Source organism: Ictalurus furcatus, chromosome 3, assembly GCF_023375685.1.
Source record: "Ictalurus furcatus strain D&B chromosome 3, Billie_1.0, whole genome shotgun sequence".
NCBI classification, from domain to species: Eukaryota; Metazoa; Chordata; class Actinopteri; order Siluriformes; family Ictaluridae; genus Ictalurus; species Ictalurus furcatus.
In genome coordinates this window covers 22,926,181-22,953,674 of record NC_071257.1, presented here as the reverse complement: position 1 = coordinate 22,953,674, position 27,494 = coordinate 22,926,181, and the positions used below count along the sequence as shown (strand labels likewise).

Sequence of the window (27,494 nt, the reverse complement as noted above, 5' to 3'; positions counted from 1 at the left end):
GCCTTGCTCAAGGGCCCAACACCCTCCGATCAGTAACCCAGATCCTTAACCCTCAAGCCAAATAAAAATCATACCTACTTTAATCATAAAGACTACAACACTCATACTAAACCTCCTCTGACTTTAGAGTATACACTTGTACAAAAGAAATGCTTTAAAGTCCCACTACCTGGTGTCACCCAGACGAGCACGGGGTTCGTTCCAAGTCTGGTTCCTCTCAAGGTTCCTTCCTCATGTCACCACAGCAAGAGAGATGTTACTTGCAACTGTTGCCTCTTCTAAATCTAACTGGACTGTATATGTGGGTTTTTGTCAAGATGCTTGGTGACCTTGTATATTGCTAAAAATGCTATAAAAGAGAACGTTGAATTAAACTGAATTAAAATGATGAAATGATTCTACACTCGAGAGGAACCATCTGTTGCAGGGTTCTACTTTGGCGAGCGTGGAAAGATGAATACAACACGGGTCAATAATTAGAGCTGAATGCCTGTATGAGAGACTGTGCATATAAACACAGCTGTATCGGTGCTCTTGCTCTGCCCCTGTTCCTCAGGGTCTATGTGATGTGGCTTCATCCAGGTGTGTGGGGTTACAGCCAAAAGCAGGCCTGATTAGAAAGTAATATACAAATAAATCACAGGCAGCCTGTTAACGGCATAGTCGAGGGAAAAGGCAACAGCAAAACAATATAACTCAGGGTTAAGACATTTCTCGTTCCAATGAGCATGCTCACATCCCAAAGGGGAACAAGATGTTCGCTGCGCTGCTATACTTCCATCCTCATTACTTACATGCTGAGTTTTATGCGAGATCTGAGAGAAAGACAGAGTTAGTGCTGAGAGCTAATAAAAACAGAACTAAGCTAAAAGGGGAAATCAGTGACCATGTTTATGAATTTGGCTAAAGCTAAATGTTCTACACTTCACCATCTTGTTCGCTGTGGTAGAGAGGAGGGTGAAAAGTCTTTGTAACCACAAAGAAGGTAAAATAACCCTTGTGGTTTCTAAAGTACCCACTTCGTGCACGCCATGCGCAGGTCCGTGTGTGCTCAGATTCTACGTGTGGCCCAACACTCATCCTGCACGTGCGAGTGTGCATGAAAACGTGGAAATCATTACCTATCAACAATCGCAGGGGAGGCAAATGGAGCAGTCTTCGCCATGAAGAAATGTGTGAATCTTGACTCACCGGGGCCCTTCGCTCAACAGCTGCCGCACACAGCCTTAACATCTGCACAGTGTTAATGCGGTTCCTTCAGAACGAGCGGCAGCTCCGAACTGAGCCCCACCCCACCACCACCACCACCACCACTAACACATTTAATATATGATGGGAGCTTTTGCTTTGAAGGGAATTCAAGCACTCCCGTTTAGAAGCCCGGTAAGTGATCATGAATCAAAAGTAGGGATAGTATTAAGACACACCACAGGCCATGCCTAAGGCCATAGACCCGGGTGATGAAAAGTTCAGAGCCATGCTTACAGTAGGTAGCCCCTTTCACATTTCTCTCAAAGTTTGGAGAGGAGAGATGCTTGCACAGATCCTTTTGCAGTAGAAGCACTAGGGATTGGCATCAAATGATCAGTGACTGTCTTACTATGTAAATCTTTCAAAAACAACATGGTTCGCTCATTCATCCAGAGCTCAGAAACCGACACGTGCTGCAGTGTTTCACAGCCCGAGATGTTTTATTGATTCTGCCCTATTAGTACGCTTGTATGCCCTCATCTGCCGACCCATGTAAAAATGTGTTAGCTTCAATCCTCAGCGCATTAAGAAACAATCAAGCACATCTTGATGTCTCTCACTGCCGATTCGCTTCATCGACTGAGGCGATTTCATGGCCCCAGCGCATCAATGTTTCAATGGGAGAGCTCGCTGGAGCGCTGCTCCTGTGGATGAGGTGAAAGAGGGGTGGAAAGCAGGATGCTAACAGCATCTACGTTGTGATTGAAGGAGGGTGCTGACTCGCACTCAGCGGCAAGGGGCCTATAAACATGCACAACTGTAAATATTAGCCTGACCTATCGGGCTTGGGCTTCCTAATCAAAGCAGGGAAGGAAGAAAGACTCTCAGCTGCCGTTTTACTGGATCAAAGATTCGTCTTATGAGGCATTTAATAATTAAGACTCACAATGGTTGAGAAGATGTCTGGCGTAGATTTACGATAAAGAACGAATGCGCTTTTCTACCAGGCAGACTGTTTTACAGAACCAACTCAAACTCATAATGATCAGTATCCTGGGTAGACCTGGGTCTGTTTCCCCATCATGTATACTCTCAGAAGAAGTGGTAGTAAACTGTACCGCCTCTCATCACTGGGGTACCCTCAGTGGTACAAGTTGTACTATAAAAATACAAAATATGTTCACCCTCGAGGGTACCACCCCAATGGTAACGTGTATATCAACGCCAATGAAGGTAGGAGAAAGTTGTGGTGTAGTGACATCAATCCTCAATCATCTACTTCGGCTATGTCTCAAACCACATACAATCATTCTAAGCAGTATATAAAGTAGTATTTAGACATGCAATTTGGTCTGCAACTCTACATTTCTCCCCCCTTAAATCACACAGTTTTCTGAATTGAGAGACAATCCGTGATGTCTGAATTTGACCAGTGAGTGGTGTGCTATTTCTAGCGCCACCCACATGTCTAGGTTTCGTGCTACCATGGTTCAGTACGGTAACCGTTTTCAGCACAAATACTTACAGCGTGGCTCCCTTGGCAATAGAAATGATGACAAAAATGTCGAATCACTGATTTGTCATCATTACCGATACAAATCTATCAGTTTCTCACCACTGCTTGGTGAAAAAATATAACCTGAAATTGTGACCTGGTCCAAAACGTGTGCTTCTATCTCTCTTCCTCCTTCAGTCACTCTCTCACAGTTCTGTAACCTGTAATCTGTAAGCTGCCTGAACCTGAGAGTTTGTTGGGGGGAGGGGGTGGGGGGGTTCGTGATTACCCATGGTGCCTCAGCCCAGCATCCCACTGCCTCGGAGCTGCACATTAACACAGTCAGCCCACGTGACTGCACTCGTGTCAGCTAATGATGGTTCAATTATGCCTGCAAACATCGCTCTGCTAAGTAAACGGCCACCTAGCTCAACCCCGTGCAAATGCCTCTCTGATTCACAGCAAATTAGACACAGACAGCGAGATGTCAAATAAATCCTAACTGGCTGATGTTGTGTGTTTGCACTGCAGATACATAAGTGAAATTAGCACAGGAGGTGGAGGGAGAAGGGGCTAATGGTTAAACATGCAACATGCACATTATTGTATAATTAGATGCTTGTCATCACATTGAATTTTAGCATTACAGACTGCTATTAGCGGAAAATTGCTCAGCATGAAAGAAAACACATTTAAGCGGAGAACAGAATCTATTCATCCCCCCCCCCCAACAGAAAACGTTTTCGAAAACGGAGCATTTCGTTCTTGGAGCATGCCGTCATTAGACGATAAAACAGGGGCCATTTCAGAGCTAATGTAATTGGAGGGGATTTGAAAATGCTGGCTTGATTCACATAATGCTGAGAAAAACACTTCATTCTTAGGTTGACTTTTTTTTTAAGTAACACGCTTTCGAACTAATTGTTCATAGTAAACACAGGACTCGAATACAGTGACCTAGAAATACAATGGATTCGAGAGCACGTAAACATGAACATCATGTAGAGGATGGCAGATGGCGGACTACGGCAAGGCATTTGATTCAATTTCTTGTAAAATCAAAAATAAAATAGTAAACAGATTTCGACACGGCAATATTATCGGTGCTGCGGGGAATAAACGAACGCTGATAGCGAAGGGAGATTATGAGGTTCGTGTGATTTAATAAAGACTGATGTTTTTTCAAGGCCGTAATCATTTCCTGCAGTGGCCAGCACTGTTCCTTGAGAATGTGAGGATTTTAGCATAACAAACCCTGCACTTGCCCGAGGCATGGTTGGGGAGATTTGACGAGGCAGGTACACCAGAGTTCAACGTGGCACCTGGGTAATTTTTTTTAGTTATTTATTTTTTTTAGGTGCCGCACGATTCAAGTGGACTGATCGCTTTAAGTGTGTCCGACAAGGAAAAGGAGGCGTACTGGAGGCCGCTCTGAGGCATGAACTCTAATCAAGATGAAGTGCGTTTACAAATGCATTTAATAGGGCTTGCCAAGAGTGAAACTCTGCATGTAAATATGGTAAGATTAAATTTCATCAGAGCAGAGCAACACTGTGACCAATTGCCTACAGTCACACAGAGCCTGCCAACTGTGCACCCCTCCTCCCTCCACCCTCACCACCACCACACATCTCAACTCTCTCTCTCTCTCCAGCTCTCTCTCTCAATTTGCATTGTGTGATCTTTCTCAGCAGAGGAGGGGGGAGGGGAGAGATGGAGTGTAGGGCAGCTGACGCCAGATTCAGCTCAAGGTCAGCATGAGGGCTGCCTGAGTATGTGCATGTGTGCGTGTGTGTGCGCATGTGTGAAAGAGAGAAAGAGAGAGAGAGAGAGAGAGAGAGAGAGAGAGAGAGAGAGAGAGAGTGTGATGGGGGGGGGGGGGTAATGCGTGAGCGCAAAAGCACTGTGAGTCACCTTACAAAAATCATCACTAGAGCCCTTGTGAATTAGGTGTCATTATGAGTATGAAACCCCCAGCGCGCACACATTCTTGTTACCAGGGAACGCTGAGGTCAGACAGGAAGAGAGAGAGCGAGAGAGAGAGCGAGAGAGAGAGAGTGAGAGAGAGAGCGAGCGAGCTTGCATATGCCACTTCAGGGTGCAGGCTGGCATGCCACTTACTGTACCGGTTAATGGTGTGTTTTCTGGCTGGCTGTCACTCTGTGCTGACATTAGTCCTGATGAGACGCAACCTGCTTTGTGTCGCAGTAAAGCACTTAGAGCTCTGAAAGCCTGCCGTTTGCCAATGTGCAATGTGAACCGTAAGCTATATACACGCTGAAAACCTGACAAGTTAGAGTGAGAGCGAGAGAGAATTTTTCATTTTCACAGGTGACACTTTCACAGCTTCCTCCCCATACAAACTCATCATCCCCACACTGGATGGAGCATCCATTCAGTGGAACTGGCACACGCCTGCCTGCAAGAGCACCTCTCTCACGTCCCCGGGCTGTTCTAGAACCATCTGCAGCTGGGGCCTCAGAGGCTCACATGTCTCCTCCGTTTAATTATTTTCATCTCTCACCCCAGGATACACCTACCATCTCTCTCTCGCTCTCTCTCTCCATGACACTGTGCACACATTTCCCTCAGGAATTAGTGCTGCTGTCTCTTTAAGAGGACAAGGTTCTGTGCCAGTGGCTTCAGAGACTCTGCGTTTAGTAGCAGAACTGACAACTGGCAATGTAAGGTTAATGCCCTGGCATAATGCGCAACGCATGTTCCAAGGCAGATCAAATTAGAGGGTAGGCCAAAAAGAAGCACTGCAGCAGTTCTAGTTATGCTGAAATGATGGCATTTTTGGATTTACTTCAACTGTACACAGCTACCAAATACATTTTTTTCCTAACAGAACACTGCACCATCATTTCCTCCAATATAAATATATATATAAATATTTTTCAGTGTGATTTTCTTTCTGCAGTCTTATTCCTGTCCCTCATTACAGCTCAGTGTGCGGCACTCTGCCTCAGAATCCTCACTTCCTAGCAACAGCCTGCCACCAAACATTTGGCACAAGTTCAACAACACCCCCTCCCCTCTCCCTCCTCCTCCCTCTCTCTTTCTCTCTCTCCCTGCCGCCCTCCGTCTGTGAAAAATGGCTGCCCTGAGACTGCGTGCTCTCTCCAGCTCAGGCTGGATGGCAGTGCCCCGCGCTGCCTGTCCCGGTGCGAGACTCCATTAACTCGCTTTGCATCCAATCCAACCTTTTCAGCAGCAGGGCACTCAGCAAGCTCGCGTCAGGCTTCATTAATCAGCGCTTTAGCACACAAACTCTCCTCTGTCAATCTGACCCATGGACGGACGAATATAAAAAGGTTCAGGAACAAAATCACTTTACAGGTCTTTGAATGAAAAGGCAGCAAAGTAAATCATTTCAGGTGTCTGAAACGGATTGCATCGGTGGCGTTATGTTTAAAACGGGGGCCATCGTCTGCTCAGACACAGGGTCAGTGGAGATTAGGCCAGTCAAGATTATTACATTTTCGCTGACAATTAATTGTCACAGAAACAATTGTGAAGAACCTTTTTATAACTGCAAGAACACGGTCACTTTTATAACAAAAGCATAAATGTACATATTAAATCTAACCCCTTAAAGTAAAGAAATAAAGTTGGAATTTCATTACAAAATAAATCTTGAATGCCATATTAATTATATAAGGATTAATATGCAAGCTGTTCAGAGTGCAATGTTCCTTTAAATACTAGGTTACAAGACTATAAACAATGCATTATAGCATACATTTTGAAAGTGAATACTTTTTATACTATTGTACTGATGTACTAAATATCATCTATAGCACATTTTAGCAAAGAAGTTAGAATTCCAATTATTACTGTTACACAACAAAAAGTTGAATATTTGAAAAGCCTTTGATTGAGAATCATTATTGAAACATAAAAACTTCAGTCATTTGTTGTTGTTATTTTTCAAGTAACTAACGTGTATGTACTAACTTTAAATACATGATTATAGAATCCAACAATCGTGCTTACCGGTAACACTCCAGATCAGCCCAGATTATTGTGATTAGGCAATAATGTAATGACGATTATATATGAATTGTGACCGGGTGAATTGATTGAATTCCTGCTTACTTGAATTACTGGTGTAGGAATGTAGGAATGACACAGGGAGCATTCAGCTGTTTAAAAACGAAAACACCCAACAAAACAAACTCAGCAAAATGTTCCGTTAAGGGCAATCAGACTGGCCTCTCCACTCCACATTCACAAATTGCCCTTGTTTACCATTAAACAAGTTAATCTGTGTGGCTGCTGGGAGGCAAAAATGGCACAGCGCTGAGCTTTAGCCGTGTTATTCTAAGGCTGTGACTCAGTAAATCTACCAAAAGCTTTTGTCTGTCATTGGACAGAGAAGGCCATCAGCAATCTGTCCCACAGGACTGAAGAGGATATGAGGAAATCTGCACAAATCTCTGTTAGTTCTGTGCCGGGGATCTCTGAGGGGACAGATACACCAGTGCTGATCCGTCTTTGCTATATAGTGCAAACATCCATCATCATAAACCACCTCAGACTTGATGTTATTCATAAAAACACCACGAATTCTTTGATCTCAAACTGCATGTAAAAAAAAAAAAAAAAAGAAGACTAGTATTTATGACTCACTGGATCGGTTATTAATTAGGAACAGATTAACTTTACAAAGTGCTGCAGCTGGCACACGGTCTAGTGCTGATCATCTATAAAGTGTAAGGGCACTGTTCACCTCGGGTTCACTTTCTCATTGACTGGGACTTCTTTTGGCTCTGGCCCATCTTTCATTAAAAAATATTCTCAATTCCTTATGAAAAGCTCGGCTCAAAGTCTCTATATAGCTTCTCAAAAGTGTGTCATGATCTTTAAACTGTGCAACAGTGTAAACACTGGACACTTTCCATAATCAATTAGCCTAGTCCACAGTTCTGCACTATAAAAGGTTCCTTTTTCTGGATGGTTATAAAACTAGACCTACTGTGGTGTGTATGAAGGCTACACACCGAAGTTTACACTTCATCAACGGCGTGTGCATTTCCGTTATCACTATAACACTGATATTAAATGTGTAACAAATCTGTGATCCCAAATGTTGTCCTTTTTCCTCACCAATGTCATGTGACCCATACTGCAGCAAAGTATGCATGAAGAATTTGGTTACCTCCTTGTCAGGGTACAAAGAGTACCAAATGTAAAATTCACGTTTTCAAAAAAACCCCAAACAAAACAAACAAAAATCAAGCATCTACATTCAAACAGGTGTTCACAAGTGTATAATAATAATAATAATAATAATAATAACAGCAACAATTCAGTTTGTAAACTGACTTTGGAAAAGTACAAGTCAAAGGCAAATAACCTGGAATAATTGAATAGCTATGTTTGGATCCATGTATTTTTATGTGAATTTTGGGATATTACATAATAAATAAATAAATAAATAAATAAATAAATAAATAAATAAATAAAAACCTCCGGATGGGAATAAAATCTTCAAAATGCACCTAAAAACGTATGCGCTTAATTGAGGTGGATACTTTTTTATTTGAGAAGTCGACATGCCCATAAATTACAGAAAAAAATTTTGTGCATCCAAAAAAAAAAAAAAGTCATGTGACTTTGCCTCAACAAATCATGTGACTGGATAACTGGCTCAGAAAAGTAAAAATGCCAGCGCGCAAGATGTGCAAGTTTCCCTGTAAGCAACGATTTTGTTCTCTTGGGATGGAATTTGCTTTTGCAAATATTTATTCCGATTTTACGCTTTACTTAAAATCGCAACTTGGATGGAAACATAGCTAGCTAATCAGTGCCAGTAGCCATCAGTTCATTGTGTTCCTGGCTTGACCGCCTTTGCTCTTCACAGAGTAGCCGGCATGCTTAACTTGTAGGTTTGTGAATGTTGCTAACTGAAATTGATTTGAATCTGATTTTTTTTTCTTTTAACATCTGAACACTATGTCATTGTATCCGAGATTGTTAACATTGAAGAGACCCATTTGAATATGGACGTGAATATAAATACAATTTCCAGGAAGTGAAAATGTCTGGTTTTCAAACTAGCGTATTTCCATGCTATTAATTCAATGGTGTTTAACATTCAAATTTATGTGTGTCCTTTTGTGCTTCCATACCCAACAGGCACTGATGAGTCAAATTAAAATAAATAAATAAATAAATTAATTAATAAAATCACAGATCACTAATTGGACAAACACAATCTTCTTAACCTCTTGGTGTCTCTTCATATGAAACAAAATGGCAGGTGAAAGGTAAAAATCACACCATGAAGCTTATCTGTTACTGTTACTGTTATTATTAGTGATGGGTGGGAAATGATGTCATCACTTTCAACCACCAGAGAACAACTCCTACCTTCACAGGTATCATTATATGAACAGAAACGCACAAAGTGACTCGACCAAGATACAGTTCTGGGACGGTTCTCACATGTGGTCTGAAAAGTGGTACTATATCATCCCTTATTTTCTCTTCTCTTCCGTACAGGCCAGAGCTTCTAATTTATGATAATCATAACAATTTTCAGTAATGTGAAAAAATACAAAGAAACAAGCAAAACAGCTTTAACTCATTAGAGTCATAATTAACTATTGGGTAAAACTCAGCACTGGAGTGTTTTTGTCTAACAAACATTAAGAGAGGAGATGAGGGCGGAATGATGCAGAGTGCAAGTGAAGGTCAATACGGCTAACAGCTAGATATTAGAGAGAGAGAGAGAGAGAGAGTCGACAGACAGGCTGGTGCCAGGGACTGGGACAGCTACACGCAAGAGGAAATCACTTACATAACCCCGCTTCAGAATAACCCACACAGCCTCTTAGAGAGACACTCAGGACTTCTGACAGACAGACCCCGTTTATTTGTCCAGCCTGCTCCGCTTTCATTCTCCATTAAACCGACAGGGATTTAAGCCTGACCCGAGACCTCACGCGGGAATCCATTTCCAAAATGGAGGCAGAGAGGGAAAGGGGCTAACGCAGAACATAGGGAGCAGATCAGATGCGGTGAACATGACTCTGAGGTGAATACTGACTGATGCTACTGTGGTTAAAGGTGGCGAGTAATGATAGAAGAGGTGAGGAGGTGATGTTGCTGCTGAGGGAAGGGGACGTGCTTCACTAATGAAAACTCTGACTGGATGATCAATTCACAGCCTTGTCTCTGATTAAGGGACAGAGGGAGAGACTAACGATGTGAGAGAGAGAGAGAGAGAGAGAGAGAGAGAGAGCCTACAGCTAAGTCAAATGCATTAAACATGTCTATAGAGTAGAGTAGAGACCTGCAGTGCACCTGGAGAAGCTGCTATCACAGCTTTGTTTGGGCCTGTAGAAGAAAAACAAGCGGGCCCACTGGGACACTCGGCGCTCCAATATCAGCTGAAATTTGAGCTGTGGACAAACTGAGCTGGGCATCGGCAGCAAAAACTATTCCCCCTCCTTCAAGAGCCCCGTCTAACAAGCCCAATGGAAAGCCAGAGAAGACTAAACGGGGACAATGCTTTCAATAAACATTGGAATGTGTCTGTTCCCTCTCTCCCTCTCTCTCACTTTATTGTCAGAAGGAAGACTCTCATTCCTCACAGGACAGCACTACTGTGCATCTGTCTTCACACTAGATACCCCAGACATTATCAGAATACTGCATCTTTACCAGACTTTGTGTCCTTCATACCAGGATACACCCATTCATGTTTGCAATGAAAGTCCTCCTGGCAATGATTATTTGCTTGAATCTAGGTTTCTACTTCTTTCCCTTGTTTACGCCACATTCCTGGAGAAGATTTGATAGAGGTGCACTGATGTATCAGCCAATAAAGGCAATTTCTCATGCTAAAAACATTTAAAAATATATGACGATCAAGGTCGATATATTATATCCTGATATACTGATATATTATATCCTGATATACTGATATATTATATCCTGATATACTGATCTATTATATCCTGATATACTGATATATCCTGTCAATCAAAAGAGGGCGGGAAAACACATGGATTTCATGCTGTGTGTAAAGATGATGTCTCTTGTGTGGAATGATGACAAAACTGCAGTTTGTAATCTCTGTAATCTCTACACTGCTAAAATTTTACACCGGAAGTGAGCAGCAGTGAAGCAGCAGTTTCGGCGTCGAGTCTTTTTTTTATTTTGCCGTGCTGCTCGCGCTGAATTAAAGCGCCAGTACACCGTTGAAAGATTTAAATGAGGAAGAGTTGACAAAAGTATACATTACACAGAAAAATATAACTGTAGAGTCGTGTATTTCATATCCAGTTAATGTTAATATATAAAAAGTTGATATTATATATGACCAGTTTGATGTTCAGTGATGAAGTAGAAATGCTTGTGTTTGTGGTGAGTGAATGTGAGACTAACGGGAGGTTTTTTAGAATTCAGTCAATGTTAATATGAATTAATAACATTCAATAAGCTAAGAAATCTTACTTTAATCTTCAGAATTTACTTCATGTGCTAATGTTAATTTGAGTAATGTGTTTTCTGTTTCTGAGACCAGTTACTGTGAAACAACTTGTTAAAATGGAGAGAATAAAAAGTTTTTATTTGGATTACCTTCAGAATTGTGGAATGAATTATTATTCATTTAAAAGAAGGCATAAAAGGGCGAACTACCACTCTGAATAATCGTTTATCGGTATCGGCTGAGAAATTTAGTATCGTGCATCTCTAAGATTTGATAAAGACGTTTCTATTTTGGCAAGAAATGGTAAGCAGCACTTATTTCCGAATGGCACTGATTTCCAGATATTTCTCCTGCTCCTCCTTTTTGTTGACTTTCCTTCCGTTTCATTACTATAGAAGGTGTCAATACATCGTAGGGTGAATATACTCAAGGTGCCATCCTCTTTTCCAGCAAAGTGCAAGCTTCTGTTCCCACATGAGCCTGCCGACTGTTTCACAGGAATTGTACCAGGTCTCATTCCGGTCAATGGCCACCAAAGTTTTGCACGGTTTCGTCTCTGAAATGCATTCATACATCGCCATTACCGTTCCTGTGTACAGGCTTCACCTTTGCCCTTTGGCTTGTACAACAACACAGGACTCACACAGAAGCAAAAGGAGACAAACCCAGACAGTGTCATCAGGACAGTTTCCCATGGACACCACCACTTCATCCATTCAAGGCAGGAAACACAAAAGAGACCAATGCAGCTCCGCTTCTCTTTATTCATCGTAGCCTCCGGCTCTATTCGGTAAGCAGCACCGCGATGAAAGTCAGTTAATCAGGGTTGAAAATGATTAGAGTGTCACATTACAATGGTTGCCAAATTGACTGATTCCTGCGTTGAGGTTAATCACATACCTTTATTAGAGGTATCCACAAATGGACGTCCGACGGGGCGCAGATGGAACTCTCTTGGCGAATGAAGCCGAGAGCAAGTACTGACCTGCATGCCGAGCTGTCCCAATCACGTTTGTAATGGCTCATTAACTGACAGGTCGGAGTGTAATGGGGTCACGCGCTTCACACCAACCTTGATTACGGATGATTACAAGCAACAGTTTGCACCACGTCTGCCAGTTAACTCCTCAATCAGGAGTGAAACAGCTTGGCAGACTGGTGGAGCTGATGCTGCTTGATAAGTTGCCTACAACACCACACACGCACACTGCTCTTAAGGGGCATGAGGAGAGCGTGGCCTGTAAATGAAAACGCTCGGCCTAGTCGGCAGCCTTCACAGAGACTGCATCGTCTTGCACCAGAATGACCCCACATTCGAACCCCATCATTCTCATGGGTCAGAAAGCTGAATTTCCTCAGCCAAACCAATTGCACTTTTGGAAACTCGTATCTCCCACCCTTCAGGGCTGCACACAGCCTATCAGCATCACACAGATTTGCAGAGTGCCCTTTTAAGGGCATGAAATGAAGCGTATCTGCTTGCTGAGGTGAGATCAGTGGAAGCTATTTGGCACAGAAGCGCTGGCATAACACCTAGCATCTCCACTGTCCGGCCCATTATCTCTCAACTTATACACAATCTCTGCTGCTTTCTCTCTTTCTCTCTCCCAGTGTGTGCCACCAGCATAGATAAATAAACCATGTCAATAAGGACTGGATAATGAATTATTTTTAAATGACTCCTCGTTGTGTAGTACAGCGATTAATTCAGTAATTCTAAAAGATATAGGAATGTACGTTTACTTACAGCAATATAGTAGACTTTTGCTTTTTCTACCAGCTTCCAGTTCTCCTCCAGGTCCAGATGTTTGTCTTTCTTATAGCAGTTGGCAGCTGCCAGATTAGCAACAAGAGATCTGGAAGAAGGAAAGAAAACTCATTTCAGTCCAACAAGAGTTACACACTAAAAGCACTCCATATCAATAAATAGCTTTCATTATATAATTACCATCACTGTCCATCAAACAAGGATACATTACATATTAACCTTTATGTTAGCGGACCTGCAACGACACGTTTAAAAGATTCATTTCTTCCCAACAGTCACATTTGCCTTCTTAAATGAATAACCATTCCATACAGCTAAAGGCTGACATATGGACGCTGCTTTAGAATACAGGTGCTCGATGCCAGAATTAAATAACCCCACACCACTTTTTCCACCCTCTGCAAATGCCTTACCAGACCTTTCCCGTAAATAAATGAAAAAACAAATCAATAATGCAGAGAAAATGTACGGGTCCATCGGGACGACTGTTTCTCCATTAACCTCCTGGTGGTCCTCGCATCAACCAAAACATCTAATTCCAGTTTGAAAAGCCACCGCTCTCATTATTCACTTGTTAGCGGGAGGAAGCAGTCCCCAGGGGGGCTAGCCGCTATTCTGAACTTTCATTACCTGTAGAAAAAGTGCCAGTACTATCCACACACAAAGTCAATAGAACAGTAGTCCTGCACTTTAAAAAGGTGCCTCCTTACAAGTAAAGGTGCTAGAAAGAGTTCTTTAGAGCAAAGCCAGAAAAAGAGCCAAATCAAGACATTTTCCAAGGAAAAGCTCCCGGAAGATAATGATCAAATTAATAGGAGGAAGTTAGTTGACTAGGCACCAACAAAAATCCAAATCCAAAAATGTACTTGTTTTTTTCTTAAACCTAGAAACATTAAGGGTTCTTTGGTTGCTGCTATGGGGGAACCCTTCTATGCAAGATTCTATGTATGGCATCACTTTAAACCCAGGGTGTCCAAACTTATCCACAAAATGGCAGGATAGTCATTAGATAGTCGACTGAGGACCAAGATCAACTGATTAAAGGATCAACAGGATCCATGCCTGATTTCTCCCTTTGCACAGAAGCCAACCTGAACCCAGAACAGACCCCTTCTAACCCAACTTCCAGCTAGTTCTGTTCTCTGATTGCAGTTCTGCAGCACGCAGGTGCTCTATACTGTACTGATAAAAGCTAAAACGCCTTCTCAGTTTTTAAGCTACAGGAATGTGTGTGTATGTGTGCGTGCGTGTGTGTGGTGACCTCTGCAGCTTCCTGTAATGAAAGAGACTGCTCTGACAGGTGAGGCAGTAATGAGTAATCTCATAAGGCTATAGCTGACAGCTCTATAAGTCTGCACACTTCAAACTAGCTCCCATTAAGAACATCTCTGGCTGATTCACACCATGATGGCTGAAAAACAAAGAGGACTCTCCTACCCCTCCTCTTCGTCATCTGCTCTGAAGCCTGATCTTCGGCCCTACAGCACTGCCCGGCGCTACATGCGTCCACTCATCACAGCTAGGGTTAACAGATACACTTCCAGAATTTTCCAGCAGCACACTCAACCACATGGAAAGGAGTGGAGACGAGCTACAGATCCACAAGCTACAGACAAATCATGAGACTTGCATTTTAGGAAAGAGCAAACAGCTAGGAATGACACTGCTATTGGACTTTAGCACACTAAAGAAAATTAGAATATATTACAAGCGCAGAATGAACAGTTAAATATTATTATTATTATTAACAGTGTAAATGTTGCAAAGGTATGTACAGAGCAAAAAATAGTACAAGTAGTTCAGTTATTAGCTAACAGCTGAGTCTTCTATCCAAACGTCCAATTACATTTAAATAAGTTACATTTCCTGGTTGCATGTGTCTCAAACATTTTAACCACAGGAAGTATGTGCTAAGAGCTCATGACTGTTTCAGTTTCATCTTGTGATTACATTCATGGCATCTGTAGATAATTAAAATAACCTGAGAGGAAAGATTCTACACTAGTGATGCACAAAATGTTATAATTAAACTTGCATAAACTACATAGACTTGTACATAAATGCTAATATAAAATGTAAAAATTGGCAATGGTACTAAAACGTGTTGAAAAGAAACCTGTGCATAAAAGCTAGGTCTAGTCCGGGAAACCAGAACTCTAACTCGGACTTCGCCCATAGCCTGTTGGCAAACTTGTGAGAGCATCGTGCTTACTTGAAAACAAACAAACAAACAAACAAACTTAACTTTTAAAGACAGCGTGCCAAGAACTTGTTTCCAAACCAGTAACTATACCTGCAAAAAGTTCACTGGGGAAACCGAAACATGAAGGTGTGCGTACAGAGGAAGTTGGACAGCCAATTAAATTGCAAGCTTAGCTTTAGCTCTGATAAATCACTTTAAACAGTGAATTCAACTCTCAATCATTTTGAACTATTTAATATTCAAATATTAGTGATATAATTTCAATACGTGTGCTAATTTCTGTGATCGCAAAAATCGCTAAATCCTGGAGGGACTTCTTGTTGCGGATATTGAACTTGATTATACATTTCTTCAAACATCCTCTATCTTCACACAGTTGAGATGAATCCTATTCTCTATATATGCTTACTGCTTAGGGTATAACAATGGCATTATAGAATTACGTTTCATTCCATTTATGGCGTTTGGCAGATGCCCTTATCCAGAGCGACTTACATTTATCTCATTTATACATCTGAGCAGTTGAGGGTTAAGGGCCTTGCTCAAGGGCCCAACAGTGGCAGCTTGCAGTGGTAGAATTGCACTACATGACCAATAGAACACCATTTGAGATTCTTCCTGAGAGAAACATGACCATGCTATGCATGCTGGAGATGAATTAATTACACGTAGCCCGCTATACCCTTTCAAAACACGTTTGATTTGATGTTTCTCCATTGCCTTTAACTTTCCTTTTGATTTTGCATTAACACGGAGTAAAAACACAGCTTCTGGCAGCAGATGAATAATCATCTCACGCTAGTGAGGGAGCATGTATTATTTATCGTATATCAGTGACACTGGGGTCTCGGAAAAGGTATCCATTTATTATCTGCTTTATTTGGTCCTTGTTCTCTCATAGTAAGGAAAGAATTAACAGCAGCATCAGTCTTGAGCGCTTGTTTATCATCAAGTTGATGGTATCTGCGCTTCTCCAGGGAATAGAAGCCTGAGGGAGATGCCACAGTCGGCTGTAAATGTTTATCCAATTTTATAGCCTTTAAAAGTTGGAAACAACCTGCCAATATCAAATGCTTAGGTGGCACGTAATGTGTTCTGCCTGCCTCATGCATCAGGCCAGTCATGGAATCTGGCACCCTTCAGTGCCAAGTCTAGCAGTCAATCAAAATAGCTTGGTGCTGATCTAACCCTGCTAGATAAATAAATAAGGAGCTCTGCAGGAAAGGAGTAGAACAGCCAGTGAGAGAACAGTGAGTTCTAGTGTTCAGTGAGGCATGCGAGTGTGTGTGTACATGAGTGTGTGTTATCCTGAGGAAGCGATAAAGGCTTTCTCCTGAGGAAAGAGGGTAACTGACCTGTTGTCTCCAGTGATGCAGGCGGCACAGGTCCCTGTCGGTTCCTCGCTCTGCTCGTAGTAATGGGCATCAACATGGCACTCTTCTGCCTTCTGCTTCAGGATCTTTCCAAACTCGTCTTTGCCGATGCAGCCGAAGAACGTGGCCACTTTGTGGGGCTCCTGGATCATCCACTAAACAAAAAAAAACAAACAAACAAAAAAAAAAAACACACACAAAACAGACGGCATTGTAAATACTGAGCAATGCAAACCCAGATGTCCGAATTCTTTCGCGTTCTGAATATGAAAAGATTTTGATGAGGCAGGGCTGGAATGATGTTTGGGCTAGAAATAGCACTTCACTCATCTGGAAAATTTTCTATGCTGAGGGGAACAATTCCTGGAAAATCAATGGCACTGCACTACAGAGATTACCACTAAAGGACTATACCGACAAGAGGGTGAATAAGCAACACAAACAGGAAATAATAGTAGCCTGAAGAGGGGAGGGGAAAAAAAGACTGAAAAAGGACAAAGACCTTAAAAAGCTCCTTAGGACAGAACATGACTGAATGAGTCATTGCTATCTCAGTAATTTTGATTTTATCCCAAGAGACCTGGTGTATTTAAGGCTCATGCCATCTTTGGAAACAAGCTTGTTTATTGAAATGACAGGTGTTCTTCGAGGAAAGGCTGTGTGAGTGGGCATGTGCTTTAAAAAAAAAAAAAAAAAAAAAAGACAGGGCTGCTTCGGAGAAAGATATTATGACTGACAGAGAGCAGGTACATAAAGGAAAATGAAGGAGTTGACAGCTGTGTAGGAGTCAGAAGCACATACCTGTGCAAAACTAGATTAAATGTAGAACTGCCTAAGCAGACACAAATGCCGAGTGCCATTTTTATAGAGATAGTATACCAGACGTTCTACAGTTTTAGTGCTCTGGGCTTTACGTGCAGATGATTTATTGCCGTACACAATGCTACGCTTGCTTGTTTAACTGCAACCTTGCGATGGTTGTTGATGGGGCCCCTTGTGAACGAGACGCTCCCGCTGGCACGGATGACCTGCATACATGAGAAATTCATCATTCACACTAGATAACCGTATTCAGTGGGAGAAACTTACACCTCTAATCACCACGACAGTGTTTAACCACTGCGCAAATAAATACAGCAAAACAAGAATCGGAACCGGTGCCATATATTCGCAGGTTAGAGAACATGACAAATACGGTAGCAAGCAATGGTTCAGACCTTTTCTTCATTGGTTTGCTGGGGTTGTTTTCCGTCTTCATAATACCAAAGATGTACCATCCACAAGAGCACAATCTAGCATACAGTATGTGCAACTGCCTGCAGTCAATTTTTTTTCATTTCGAAAACAAACGCGCAGCTTGATTTGACGCATAACGAACGTCCCTGTGGTAGTTCTCAAGCCCCAAGGTCACCTCAGTTGTTCACCGCAGCTACCAAACACTTCCAGACCGTACCACTTGTTTACCTACAAGATGATGATTTGATAAATGTGTGTGTGCGATATAAATCGCACACACCTCAACGTTCACTTGAGATTCGTGTCATTTTTTGTCCCGGTACTTATTCTCATGCCTTAAAGCAGGGGTATGCAAACTGAAATCTGTGAAGGCCATGTTTACGAACGTCTGGGTGAGCAATTAAAATGACTGTACGGTGACAACAGCAACCTTTTAATGCTTAGCCATTAGTGTTTATCTCACATCTATAAATAAAGACATACCAAGCTGATATGTCGTTTCATGTTACCGCTAATGACAAGTGCAACGGACAGATGCGAAGTCTCTTTTGAACTTGAAATGACGAACAAATACACACGCCGTTGTCCAACTGTCTTTAAACAGTCCGTTTTCACGTCATTATGTCAACGTTGTCATAACAAGCTGCACGGTTCGAACCCAATGAAATACTTTTCTTTGGATACACATCCAGACGGCGGTCCACCATTTGATGACCTCTGCCTTAAAGGATTCACCAGAATAATAAAAAAAAAACAACTGCCCACCCCACTACAATTTAGGTGTCAGTAATCCTACAGAAAAGCATCCTGCATGCTTCATGCTTACTCCGGTCTAGCTAACTGAACCCTCATCCAATCACACTTTCAGAGAACACAAAACAGAGATCACAGTGTTATCTTAAGCTGGTGAGTCAGATTCATAGATCATAGATTCAAATCAGTCAGTCAGTCCAAAAAAAAAAAAAAAAAAAAAAAACCCCTCACACATTTACATACAGTTACAGTCAATCAAATGAAGTCATCTACAGCAGAGCCGCCAGTCTATTAATCTCCATCTCCTTTAATAAACCCCTCCTGCTGACAATTACTTTCAAATGGAGATCTAAATAAAAGATGATACTCCCATTAAGACAAAAAAGCATTCTGAAGGGTCGTCAGGAGGTCGAGCCACACTGGGTGAGGGCACACACACACTCAGTCTCATCCCAATTACCCAGCAGCAGCAGCAAACGGGTATGAGGGGTGCTTCATTACGCAGGGGCATGAAGAGTGGAAATTAGGCAGTGGGCAGCTCCTGCTGTGTTGCTCCCCCTGGCCATGAACATCGAGCAGTGGTCTAGCCAAACGCGGCTGCATGCAGAGAAGCAGAGAGAACATACACTCCCACACAGTTTGCTTGAGAGGTGAGAAACCACTGGAGTGTTTCTTTCAGAAGTGGAGGGCGGGAGGGAGGGGGGGGGTGGCGCTGGTGTAAAAAATTTCTTGAAATGTCGACACACCAAAGTTCTGTGGGTGGCATCTTGTTAAGCAGTTTTTGGCAGTACATAACTTGGGTAATGAGATACTGCTTACTTTTAATTAAATTACTTGAATACTCATACATGCCCAATTATGCCATGTTGGCACCAGTAGACAGAAAGCATCATGCAGTTTATTTGAGAAAAGAAGAATCAGGGGATAATTGGGCCATAGTTAGGCAGTCAATAATTTAATTTATTCATTCTTTTTCAGTGACTGCTTTATTCAGATCAGGATCGCAGTGGATCCGAAGCCTATACCAGGAACAGCGGGTGCGAGGCATGAATACACCCTGTCCCGGAGTTTATCTACACCCAGGGGCAACTGAATGTAGCCAATCCACCCACTGACATGGATTTCAGAGGTGTGTTGACATTGTCAAGCATTTATGATTGAGATTTTAAAAGTCGTGTAGTGTGTAATTAGGAAAAAAATTGGAGTCACAGAAGCGATCAGCTAGCTTTTCTTTAAAAAAATAAAAAAAATTAAGTGGTCCCCCCCCCCACAGTAGTGTGTTAAGCACTGGTACGGTAATAAAAGAAAGCGAAAATAGTCACGTCAACTGCCGAGTGACATTAACCAAGTGTTGCCACCCTTACTGCCAGGATACTAAGAGTATGAACCAAGGAGTAGCATCATTTAGGAAAAGATGTCCCCACTCTACAACCTCCAGAAAACTACTCTAACCTTCACATTTGTTGTGGTGGGAAAAGGACACGGGTTCAGAGAATTCTAGATTTGGATTACCTATAAAGCAACCGTCTTTAACCCTCTATACTGCTGCTGCATTGGACAGCGAAACTGTAGGACCCCAGCATGGGGTAAGAGGATGTCCAAAACAGTCAAGCCACACTGGTTATGCACCATTTACTGAGAATTCATTTTAACATGCTCAATATAAATCTAAATTTCGCTTCACTGATACTGCTAAAAAAGGGCACTGTTTCTGCTCAGGATAAGACTCTGAATCATAATCCTAGAACCACAATCTCAACAACAATGAAAATCACATCACAGACATGCTTCAAGTGCTGCAAATAAGGTGGTTGGAACACAATACATGATAAGAGTGCCTCAGCAGTCTGGTGAGTAATAGTGAGATTAGTATAATTTGCTGTTCACACCATTATAATCTAATTGCATTTAGCTTCGTGAACACACGTCTTAAAAAGCGATCGTGAACATTCTTTAACCTGAAAAGCTCTTGGGCCATGATTCAGTATTAAAAGCCCCTCTGCAACCTGATTGCTAAATCTCCAATTACGGGCTTATCAACCTCGCAAAACTGCAGCCTGCTATTTATAGAGCAAAAGTAGCAGGCCAGTGGCTGCCGCATGAAAGTGGCCGTGAGCAATCTGGCACTCTTCCGTCTGTATGAGCTAAGCTGCCTATCAGCAGTACGAGCTGAACAATTTCAGTGCAGAAAACTGATGTTTTTCACTCGGTCCTCACAGTGCTGACACAAACCATCAGATTTGACTGATGAGTCTTCTGTATTTTTCAGAGCTTTTTTTTTTTTTTTTTTGAAGCTAAGCAAAAGTAGCACTTGACTAGAGGACAATACAGACAGCGAGTGGGAGAAAGACAGAGAGAGTGGGTGATGAATGTGACTCATCTCTGAGGACGCAGGCAGAAAGTACAGACTAGCATAGACTCGGCTGTCACTGGCCACAGACACATGAATAAATAAAGGCATTATAATGAAGACAACTCGCCGTCTGCCCATCAGAAGCTGCCAGCCTGGCACCAAAGCTCAGGAGGGAGGGAGATATGGAGAGGGAGAGAGAGAACTGTCACTGAGGTGGGGTGGACGACAGTGACGAGCACTGCCTGATTGTATTAAAATCACTCATCACTGTAGGGTTCAAGTCTCGGCTTCCCAACAAGATATCACGCTTTGGACTGCTTTCAGTTTTCAACCCACCCTACAGAGCAAAACATCTGCCCAATTTCTCTTGTTTTTTTACAATCCCTACAGTGGATGTCTGTTGTCCCCCCCCATGCCTGTCACTGACCTTCTCCCTCCTCTTCCTTAGGATCTACCCAAACACACTTCCTTCCCCTAGAGGAAGTGAGCAAGGTATCTCAAGCATCTTCATCACACTTCCACAACATGTACTCTTCTCGTCACGCACCTTCCCGTTTCATCTATGGCACAGGGAACTAAATAACACACTGCCACGCTTCACTATAATCCTATCCATTTCAGCACCATCTAATTTTCTCTGAGTGTAGGCAGCAAAGGGGAGAGGGACCAAGCAGATGAGAATGTGTTTTCGCCCCATAAGGCTACTGGGTGACACTAGGAGGTCAGGAGCAATTGAATCCTGCCAGCAGAGGACACACAAAAACAGCTGAGAGACGAGACTGTGCGGACACTTTCCCCTGTGCAGGAAGTGCAAGGCCTTTAGCCGAGAATGCCACTTCCCCCTCACAGCCTCTAGTGAGAACACAGTGTCACGTTTCAAACAGGGACAAGAGGAGGAGGGGACGAGGTCCGATTACAGCCACTAGTCCATCCTGAACAGCAGTAACACGGACTAAATTACACCATCCGGCGTCTCTTTCACACAAAGACAGAGCAAAGTGCCTGCCTCTATCTGCCGTGACATCGGCTCAATGCAGCAAGGCTCTGGTAGACTCGCCCCCCCTCGCCCAGTGTAACCTCTCAGATGGGGCCACATCAAGGCTTCATCGGAGAGGTTTAAACTTGCTTTTACTGTTAAACACACAGTATAGACCGCTGTTGTTCAGCACTGGGGAAAACAAGGCTATGTTGCTGAGGTTGGGATACAATGCCGGCGGTCTCTTTCTGCCCATCAGCTGGCCATCCTATGAGGGCCACCAGCACTTCGACACCCCATAAGCATGGACTGAATCAGACTGTCTAGACTGTCTCTCAATCTCTTGTTAATATGTGAGGCAGTGGCTGTGAAACCCAGCATCCAATTTATGGCCAGAGTTTATCAAGTTGTAAAAGGGTGCTTGGCGCTCCCTGGTCCGGCACGGCCAAGCTAATCCTGTCTGCGGAGAGATGATGGGAGGGGGTGTAATCAGCATGTGTGTGTGTGTGTGTGTGTGTGTGTGTGTGTGTGTGTGTGTGTGTGTGTGTGTGGGGTGGGGTCGTGTGACCCGAATAGGGAGGGAGCACAGCTGTGCTTCCCCTCATCTTGGTAAAAAAGAAAGAGAGAGAGAGCGAGCAAGAGAGAGAGAGGCCACTCTTAGTCAAAGCAGAGTTGTAGGTGAATTGGTTTTCTCCCAGACCAAGGAATTGACATTTCGCTTTGATCTTCAGTACATGTCAAACACCCATAGGGAAAGGATCACTGGCAGCCTGAAACAGAGTACACATGGGGCAGAGGAAGAAAGAGAACGCAAAGAGTGAGAGAACGAGTGTGAGAGAACGAGGGGAGGAGAGAGTAAGGTGTGACAGAAGGTGAGAAATTAAAATAATCAAACAAGATTGAGTGTAAGTGGCAGTGACAGAATGTTAGAAGGGGTAAATGGGGGGAGGCAGCAGGTAGAACAGAGTTAAATCAAACTGGTGCAAATCTATACTCATCACTAAAACTAGGAGCAAACAAATGCTTTGAAAAGGTCTTATTGTACAGCTGTATTGACAGGTCAAACACGACAGGATGACAGAGCCAGTGTTTGTCCTTCCCAAGCGCTCTAAACTTATCCAGAAGCACAATCATTCACAACACGTTAATAAACTCTGCCTGAAGCTGTTCATTGCTCTGCTACTGGTTCTTTTGTGGGGGGTTTTTTATGGACTTAAATTGCTCCCCATCCTCTTTGGTGAATGAAAGAGTTTTTTTTTCTGAGCCAGCAGGCAGGAGTTGACCCCCAGCACTATTTCCACACTACTGCTGAGTGACCCCTGACCTCAAAGTGCTACCAAAGCAACCAAATCCTGTTTTACACCACTCACAGTCTGACAGGAATGTGTGTGTCAGGGAGGGGGGTGAAGATGACAAGTTTATTAAAAAATAAAAAATAAAAATAATTACCCCCCCCCCCCATCCTTTTAAATAAATCGAAATACTGTACATGTCCCTTGCATCAATGCAAACCCTGGCCTTGAGTTTTATGTTTTACCAACATGAAAAAAAAAGCTTTCAGCTTTGTAATACCCTACATATGGACATTTCTTAATTATCCTGAAGCTGGAGGTAAATAATAATAATTTTAAAAAAAGGCCTACGGCTTCTAAAGCATGCAAAGCCACACCAATAATGTTAAAGTGCTTCAGGGAAACCGGTAATAACAAGACTGGATATTTAAAGACTACATTATTCCAGACAGTATGACAAGCACAAGATGAGCTCTCCAATTACAATAATGCATAATGGTACAGAATTAAGTCTTAATGTCTGGAGTCTGACTGACATTTAGGTAGCTGTAGCCACTGAAGGAGATGTTTCTAAGGCAAGGTAACATAACGTGAAACCAAATCGCTCTTTTGTTTTTTTGTTTTGTAAAACCAAACAGTGTGGTATGGTGTAGAAACAAATCCACGAGGCTACATTTCGCCATCACAAAGGTCACTTTCATACTTGTGTTTTTTTTTCTGGACCCTGGGCCATTTGTCTCAAAGGTTCGGTACATCTGGTGAAGTATAAAAGCTGTTTTTGAGACCAGGAGCAGTCCAGAGGAGCAGTGCTTGCAGAGCAACATGACTGGTTTATGTTTCATGATGGTGGGGGAAACGTTGTTATGGTTAGCGGAGGAGTTTCTTCTATGTGAACACAAACCTGCGATTATGAGCCCCTCCCCCAAACAGGCCCAGGATAGGTACTGAGTGCAGACTCAAGTATTTAGGCCAAGTATGACAATGCCCCAAGTACTGGTGCTGAACTAGGTACCCATTGCTAGGGTACCAAGAGTGCCAGAAATAGTGCAGACCATAAAATAGTCAAAGTAATTGCCATAGAATCCCCACAAGTCGATGCTCAATTTGGACAACTTCCATTTTGAAAAACAGTAATGCCACATACTGGTGCACTAAATAGTGTACCAAATTTGTATGTTACATGTCATTACTTTGTTTACTGGCAAACTGTTAATACTGTACAGCACAGCAATATTCAGCAGTGACTGATAACATTGCCAATGAATGTAATGGAAACGTCAGAAAGTTGCATGTTCGGCTGCATCCGCATAACATCAAATGCTGTGCAAAAAGAAACTAGGACCTTGCGGCTCTGCTATAGTTTCTACTTTTACTGTTTATCAGTTAACACTGGTGTCATGTGGGGAATTAGGTCACTGTCATTCACAGGTACTGCTATACGAGTGGAAACGGGCACATATACTTGAGCAGGGGTTCTGGATTCGGATTAGCGACCATAAGGTGCCATATTGCAGTGGAAAATCGCTTAAAATGTGTGTGGGTGTAAAGTGTACACCCTGGAATAAGTGGCAACAATGGACAACTGGCAGCTGTGTGTATACGATTACAAGGCTCTCTTGTAAGGAACACTTACACCCTGTCCATCGAACCCCCGCTGCTCTACAAACATCTGTAGGGGTTTAACAGAGAGCACTAAGGCTCATATCTGAAGGCTGAGACGACCGTCTGAGACATAAGCGGGCCCGGCGAGTCCGATTTACGACGGAGGATTCCTTACGCCAAAGCTCCAGAGCTCTCATTCAGCTTCATACGCACTGGGCTGATGGATACAGCTGTGCTGCACTGTGAAAAATAAGGGCGCCATTACCAAACCATAAAGCACACTGTCTGAACTGGTGCCTTAAAGTACACACAGTGTGTGCAGTTAGTGTTTCTGCTGAGGAGGGAGTCTTTTCTCTTTCTGGCTGTTGTTAAGATGGAGGGAGAGTGATGAAACAGAGATTCAAGCTCTGAGTGTGCCATTTTCGATGATAAATGGAGAACGCACAGTGCTCGGCTGAAATACAGGCCAACTACGTCAGTTACGGGCAGTGGTGCTTCTACAAATTCAGTTACTATAGTTTAAGCACCACAAACAAACAATTTCTGGTTTTGAAAATAGCAGGTACTAGACACATCATCTGAGCCAAGAAAGTCTCTGATGTCTGGTGATGCCAAAATTTTCTTCCTATTCCATACATTACCCAAGACATGCTTACTAGGATATTGACGGTCATTAAATCTTTTCTAAAGGGGGACAACAACAACAACCCAGCCTGAGAATTTGCAATGCATTTTCAGAGAATATATATTCAGACATAAGGCAGTATCAACACTTATTCCAGCCAAGAGTGTTAATAGTAAAACCCACATACAAATAAATATACTGTATATACACACAGGCACATGCACACTTGTACACATATGCACACATAGATATGCAAATCTGACACCAGCGACATCATGGGGTGGGGGTTTAAGGGAACACTGTTAGAAGCAGTTACTGTTCTATAAAAACAGTACTACAGCATTCAACACGCACAAATGTTCATTAGTACGTTTTCGCTACAACTAGTAATAAAAGAGAATGGGGGGTTAATGGGAAAAGACAGAGGCCCTGTTTAAAACGACGTTTTAAAAGGAAAACGATCCTCGTCCACACTGCTGTGTTTCGGAAACGATTTCCGTCCACACTACACGACTGAATACGCACGTCACATGACCATTCATGCACTTTGGGCATGTGCATACAAGAGTGAACAGGAAGTTGTTGGTACTCCAACGCGCTGTCCCATGTAGGGATTACGCCGCATGAAATGAGATTTGTTGCCTATTGGTCTAATCGTAGCCACTTGCGCATGTAGGCAGCTGCAGTATTATAAAATGCAGAATTTAACTGCACAATGGCTGCTAAGAATGTGGGTATCCACGCCTTCGTTTTGGTCCGTTTACACTGAAATGTGAAAAAAGCATAAAAGTTGGTGCGTTTTAAGATAAAAACGCACTAGTGTGAACAGGGCCTGAGAGAATAAATAGCATACCACCCTTTACAGACAAGCTTTCTCAGGCCCTGCTTACACTAGTGCGTTTCCGTTTTAAAACACATAACTTTAGCTACAGTTACGCCTGTAGTTACACTACTCCGGTGTTTTCGATCCTCGAAAACGGAAACTTTTGGAAGTGCCGAAGACCCCGTTTTAGTTTGAAAACTCCGGGCTCGCGTTTCAGTGTAAACGGACCAAAACGAAGACTTGTGAAAACGAAGGCGTGGCTTCGCCCACATTCACCCCCTGACTGACTCTTCTGGATCATTGTGCATCCTTCCCTGATTCATCAAGCCCCTACCATATGACCATTACACTACCTTGAACCTATACACAACAACACGGAGACTGAACCGCAAGCTTTGCTGGCTTTGTTGTCATTCTTAGCAGCCATTGTGCAGTTAAATTCTGCATTTTATAATACTGCAGCTGCCTACATGCACAAGAGGCAAGCTATGATTAGAGACATCGCCAACAAATCTCATTTCAATTGGCATAAGTCCTACATGGAACGCCGGTTTGTTGTGCATACCGGTGACTAGCAACCAACTTCCTGTTTACACTTGTATGCGCATGCCCAGTGTGCATGAATGGTCATGTGACATGCATATTCAGTCGTGTAGTGTGGACGGAAATCATTTCTGAAACACAGCAGGAACACCAATGTGGACGAGGAAACACGTTTTAAACAAAAACACACAAGTGTAAAAGGGCCTCAGCCTGGTCTCAAAAGCAGTAATCACATAATGGTACGCTTGAGAGCTTCCGATCTATAGCTACTGTTTGACTTTCACAATAATACTGAAACAGTATGAAAGACGGAGACTTTTGATCGGAAGTCAATAAAATGCAAATAGAGTCCAGCATTGAGTTTTTAACCTACAATCTGATTTCTACATAAACAGGCCCAACCGATTCAACACAAACAAACATCACATATATCCAACACATGGTGAGGGACGATCCATTCAAATACACATTTGCTAATATAATAACTTGACTTAATCCTGAGAATAAAGCCTTTTTTTCCTTCCTCTTTCACTAGGCTCTATCGTGGTCAAAAGCAGACAATAAAAATCATGTTATTACAGTCTAGCCATTAACAAGCTCTCATCTGATTTGTGTTCAATACTCAAAGTGCAAGTGCAATTTTTAATGGACCACTGTGGCCCAGAAATTACCGCTTTTTTTTTCCTCCCCCTGAAAGTGCTTTCAGATGCACCATGGAACATCTTACATACTGCTAGTTGCTTGTACAGAAAGAAAGAAATGATTTCATATCTGAGGAAATTATCTTGGAAGAGGAGATGGTCAAGGTTGACTAC

At 42.6% G+C, this 27,494-nt stretch overlaps 1 protein-coding gene across 2 annotated transcripts in view; it reads right to left on the bottom strand.

The window, feature by feature from the left end:
* The window catches only part of adka (adenosine kinase a), a 154,589-nt gene that overhangs the window by 56,987 nt on the left and 70,108 nt on the right, over window positions 1-27,494 (bottom strand). For both annotated transcript variants that reach the window (XM_053621555.1, XM_053621556.1), the window contains exons 5-6: window positions 16,459-16,631; window positions 12,880-12,988 (exon numbers count right to left, since the gene is read on the bottom strand). In XM_053621555.1, coding sequence (XP_053477530.1) covers window positions 12,880-12,988; window positions 16,459-16,631 — 282 coding nt within the window. The remainder of the gene's footprint in view (window positions 1-12,879; window positions 12,989-16,458; window positions 16,632-27,494) is intronic.